This window comes from Octopus sinensis, linkage group LG17, assembly GCF_006345805.1.
Source record: "Octopus sinensis linkage group LG17, ASM634580v1, whole genome shotgun sequence".
Classification (NCBI taxonomy): domain Eukaryota; kingdom Metazoa; phylum Mollusca; class Cephalopoda; order Octopoda; family Octopodidae; genus Octopus; species Octopus sinensis.
This window is the reverse complement of record NC_043013.1, coordinates 10692543-10698480: the sequence shown is the minus strand read 5'-3', so window position 1 is coordinate 10698480 and position 5938 is coordinate 10692543. Positions and strand designations below refer to the sequence as shown.

General features: G+C 36.1%; 1 protein-coding gene across 1 annotated transcript in view; it reads right to left on the bottom strand.

Moving 5' to 3' along the window:
* Positions 1-4516: 4516 nt before the first annotated feature.
* The window catches only part of LOC115221037 (collectin-12-like), a 12867-nt gene continuing 11445 nt past the window's right edge, over positions 4517-5938 (bottom strand). The window contains exon 3 of the mRNA XM_029791252.1: positions 4517-4932. Within this exon, the coding sequence (XP_029647112.1) occupies positions 4517-4932 (416 nt within the window). The remainder of the gene's footprint in view (positions 4933-5938) is intronic.

Here is a 5938-nt window from a genome sequence, read left to right as displayed (position 1 = left end):
CTGTTACGTTCTCAGTTCACATTCCGCCGAGGTCGACTTTGCTTTCCATCCTTTCGGTGTCGATAAAATAAGTACCAGTTACGCACTGGGGTCGATATAATCGACTTAATCCGTTTGTCTATCCTTGTTTGCCCCCTTTGTGTGTAGCCCCTTGTGGGCAATAAAGAAATAAGAATCGTTTAAGTCGGCGAGCAGGCAGAAACGTTAGCACGCCGGGCGAAATACTTAGCGGCATTTCGTCGGCCGTACGTTCTGAGTTCAAATTCCGCCGAGGTCTACTTTGCCTTTCATCCTTTCTGGGTCGATAAATTAAGTACCAGTGAAACACTGGGGTCAATGTAATCGAGTAGTCTCTTCTCCCAAAATTTCATGCCTTGTGCTATTAGTAGAATGGATTATTATTACGTTCTGTAGTGGTGTGCTAGCAGAAAACTTAACGTGCCAGACAAAGCGCTTGGCACCATTTCATCCGTATTTATGTTCTGAGTTCATATTCCACCAATGTAGACTTTGTCTTTCATGCCTTTAGGGCCGATGAAATAAGCATCAGCTGAGTTGTGGGTTCGATGCAATTAATTATCTCCGGCCTCAAAATTCAGGCCTTGGGCCTATAATTGAGGTCGTCTTTGCGATGATATCTGATGATATCAGTATCAGCTGAACACAGGAGTCGATGAAATCGACTAGAACCATCCCTCGATATTTCAGGCCTTGTGCCTTTCGTTGAAAGGGTTACTACGGCCCTGCTGCCTCATTTTGACAAGGAAGAAGAAGTAGTGTTTATCTCTCTGGTGACCTTTGCGAAAGAGGTTGGGTTGCGGATCAAGCTGAATGCGCTCAGGACAGTAAACTGACCCTTAAACTGACATGAAATATTCCAAGTCAGCTGAAAGGGATTGTAGGGGTGTAGTGGGAAATTCTGCTCTGCAATAAATTTGTTAAGAGGTTGGTAAGAGTATAAAAGAAAGTCTGCGTATAAGAGCTTGTTAAGAGCATGCACCTGTAGATTGAAGGAGAGGCAGTCACCGAAGCTAACAGAGTGATCATGGTTTGGTGGGGTTCCTCAATCAGCGCTCGAAAGTTTCCTTATTTTTGCAAAAATTCATCACATATTTTACTTATTTTTACTGGTTACACATCTTACATGTAATCCACATTGTGTGTGTATTGTCATATGTTGCTCTTCGTCTAATTATGAACCATGAGTGGTTAATAAAGAAACCTTAGTATTACTTTTATTAACATTGAAAAAAATAGGCGTAGGAGTGGCAAGTTGCTTGTTACGAACCACATGGTTCTGGGTTCAGTCCCACTGCGTGGTACCTTGGGCAAGAATGTTCTACTATAGCCTCGGGCTGACCAAAGCCTTGTGAGTGGATTTGGTAGACAGAAACTGAAAGAAACCCGTCGTATATATGTATACATATACATATGAGCTTGTGTGTCTGAGTTTGTTCCCCCAACCAACATCGCTTGACAACCGATGCTGGTGTGTTTACGTCCCCGTCACTTAGCGGCTCGGCAAAAGTCACCGATAGAATAAGTACTAGGCTTATAAAGAATAAGTCCTGGGGTCGATTTACTCGACAAAAGGCAGTGCTCCAGCATGGCCACAGTCAAATGACTGAAACAAGTAAAAGAGTAAAAAGATTATTGTTGTTAAGGCGGCGAGCTGACAGAGATGTTAGTATGCTGGGAAAAACACTTAGCGACATTTCTTCAATCTTATGCTCTGAGTTCAAATGTCGCCGAGTTTATCTCTGTTTTCAATCCTTTCGGGTTCGATAAAAAAAATAGTACCAGTTGAGAATTGGCGTTAATGTAATCGACTTAACCCATCCCTCTAAATTTCAGGCTTTGTATCTATAGTAAAAAAGTTTATTACTATTATTGTTAAGGAGTGGCTGTGTGGTAAGTAGCTTGCTAACCAACCACATGGTTCCGGGTTCAGTCCCACTGCGTGGCATCTTGGGCAAGTGTCTTCTGCTATAGCCCCAGGCCGACCAATGCCTTGTGAGTGGATTTGGTAGACGGAAACTGAAAGAAGCCTGTCGTATATATGTATATATATATATATATATATATATATGTGTGTGTGTGTGTGTGTGGTGTGTGTGTGTGTGTGTGTGTATGTTTGTGTGTCTGTGTTTGTCCCCCTAGCATTGCTTGACAACCGATGCTGGTGTGTTTACATCCCCGTCACCTAGCGGTTCGGCAAAAGAGACCGATAGAATAAGTTCTGGGCTTACAAAGAATAAGTCCCGGGGTCGATTTGCTCGACTAAAGGCGGTGCTCCAGCATGGCCGCAGTCAAATGACTGAAACAAGTAAAAGAGTAAAAGAGTAAAAGAGAGTTCTTAAAACGGAGAGCTGGTAGAATTGTTAGCACACTGGGCAAAACACTTAGCGGTATTTCGTCCATCTTTACGTTCTGAGTTCAAATGCCGCCGAGGACGACGTTGCCTTTCATCATTTCGAGTTCGATAAAATGACTTCCTGTTGTGGACTAGAGTTCATATAATCGTGTCATCTTCTCCTCCGAAGTATCTGGCCTTGAGCCAAAATATAAAACCATTAGTAGTAGTAGTGTTGTTGTTGTTGTTGTTGTTCTTCTTCTTTTTCTTGTCGTCGTTGTTGTTCTTCCCGCTGTTGCTGTTGTTTTTTTTTTTATCAACACGGAAATAGTTCAGACATGGAATTGACAAAGACGTTATCTTTCAATGAAACGTTTAGACAAATGCAAGACATCCCAAGGGGAAATAAAGCCGTAGGGCATAAAAACAAACAAACAATAATAATAATAATATATAATAATAATAATAATAAAATATAATAATAATAATGATAATAATAATGATAATAATAATAATAATAAAATATAATAATAATTATAATAATAATAATAATATAATAATAATAATAATAATAATAATAATCACAAACTTGATTAAATTACTGTTAACTTTGCTACTGCAGTAGTAGTAGTAGTAGTAGTAGTAGTAGTAGTAGTAGTAGTAGTAGTAATTTTATTGGCTCATTATAACAAGCCACATTTCACACGGAATATCTCTATACTATATGACTCCCGTAAACGAAAACACATGTCGTTATTAGTCTTATAATACTTAATGATCATATATATATATTTATATATATATATATATATAATATATATATATATATATATATATATATTATATATATATATATATATATATATATATATATATATATATATATATATATTTATATATATATATACACATATATATATTTATATATATATATATAAACATACACACACACACGCACGCACACACGCACACACATATATACATGTATATGCATATATGCATATATATATATGTGTAAACATGTACATATATGTATATGCATATATGTATAACTGTTTGCTACTATACATACATATACACACACATGCACAAATCTTTATAGAAACTGTAGACACTCAAGGTTTTGCGTGTGCATGCCTCTGTGTGCGTGTGCGTGCGTGTGTGTGTGTGTGTGTGTGTTGTGTGTGTGTATGTATGTTTGTGCGTGTGTGTGTGTGTGTGTTTCGCATATGTACGTATTTTATTGTGCGTCTGCTTAATGTGTACTTTTGTGATTCAGATCGGGTTTCTATCTCATATTTCGGCAGAAGTATTTCAAACTTATTTTGATTCTGTGTACAATAAAAATAATACTAATAATAACTAATAATAACAACAATAACAACAACAACAACAACACAACAACAACAATAATATAATATAATAATAATAATAATAATAATAATAATGATAATAATGATGATGATGATAATGATGATGATGATGATGATAATGATAATAATAATAATAATAATAATAATAATAATAATAATAATAATAATAATAAAAATAGTAATAATAACACCAAGATGAAGAAGAGATACATACATACACACACATACATACATGCCCATACGTACATATATACATGGATGCATGCATACATACATACATACATACATACATACGTACATACATTCATACATACATACATACGTACATACATTCATGTATACATACATACATACATACATACAAAGACAAAGAAGGAAACCAGCGATATAAATAAGAAAATAATTATCGTAATTATTTGCAGATGTCTAAATGGGGATGACGATCTGGAAGACAGAGTTGAAGGAAAGTGGATTAAGAATGATCTTGATAACAATTATCATAATATTAACACTTTTTACTATAGGCACCAGGCCTGAAATTTTGCGGGAGGGGCAAGTGTCGATTACATCGACCCCATCTTTTTTACTGCTAGTTGATTTATCGACCCCGAAAGGATGAAAGGCAAAGTTGATCTCGGCTGTATTAGAATAACCGGAAAATCTTCCTCTATGAATTTTCAACCCAGCATCAATGGGTTTGTCACATAACTTTGGTCTCGAAAGTAAAAACGATTTCTACTCTTATTTTAAAGCAAATGCTCTCAGCCAAGATGTTCCCGTGCCCACTGGCTTAGAAGAATGGGAAATCAGCTTTTTCAGCTTCTTTTCCTTTTTTGCCTTCGGGGACAAAATTCCCTTTTTTGCCTTCAGGGACGAAATTCCCTTTTTTGCCTTCAGGGACAAAATTCCCTTTTTTGCCTTCAGGGACGAAATTCCTTTTTTTGCCTTCAGGGACAAAATTCCCTTTTTTGCCTTCAGGGACGAAATTCCCTTTTTTGCCTTCACGGACAAAATTCCCTTTTTTGCCTTCAGGGACGAAATTCCCTTTTTTGCCTTCAGGGACAAAATTCCCTTTTTTGCCTTCAGGGACAAAATTCCCTTTTTTGCCTTCAGGGACGAAATTCCCTTTTTTGCCTTCAGGGACGAATTTCCCTTTTTTGCCTTCAGGGACAAAATTCCCTTTTTTGCCTTCAGGGATGAAATTTCCTTTTTTAAAAGTCCATCAAACAATTACACAAATACTTGAAACGATTTTTAGCAGAACATACTTGTTCAAGGACACTCAAATTCTCCTAAAAGTCTGCACCAAACAATACTAATTTTGAGCGATAGTGTTCAATAATAGCTTCCCATATATAAAATGAATTGCTCTCACCAATCAATTTAACCTGTTGAAGGAATGAATGGTCAGGCTATCCTGTATTATTTGGTCTGCTCTGCATGTTTCCAGAAATGATAAATGGCTTATGATTTTAGCACGAAAACGATTAAGTTTTTTTTAACTTATAAAATGTCGATCTCTCATTTTGTGATTCGTATTTCAATGGTACAAAATCCATTGGCCCAGAATTGGGCTCTACACTGGGGTCTAGCGGAACTAACAGGGCTGACAAGCCAACTGTAAGAAAGAATGAAACGCAAAAGCTGTAATTTACATTACGATTTTCCTTAGACACTCGGCTGTTTAGGTAACTTCCAGAATTTCTAAATTTTCCAATTCTTATCCGGTGTAACATAAAATCAATCATCTCAATCTACTTCAGTTTGATATTTTAAAAGGATTGAAATAACTCTCCACAAAGGTAAATAGACAATACGAAGAGCGCGATGCGATTGCAAAAGATGTTTTGTTGGTTGAACTATATTTCGACGGCTAACCGATCTTTGTCGAGTTCAAAATGAAAAGTGATACATAGAAATTCGAAATTATAGAAATTCAAATCCAAAATTTGAACGAGGCAACTAGCGTTCCCACGTTGATGGAATGACATCCATCAGTCTTCAATTTTCAAGTTTACAACTGGCAAAAAGAAAAATGAAGAGAAAAAAGAAAGAGAAAAAAAGAGAAAAGACAAAAAAGAAGAAAGAAGAATATTTGATTAGTTTTGTGTAAATATGATGAAATTCTTCTGTCTATTTACTTATGTGAGGAGTTAAGTTAACCCTTTTAAAATAACAGTAACAACAACAACAATGATAATTATAATTTTCG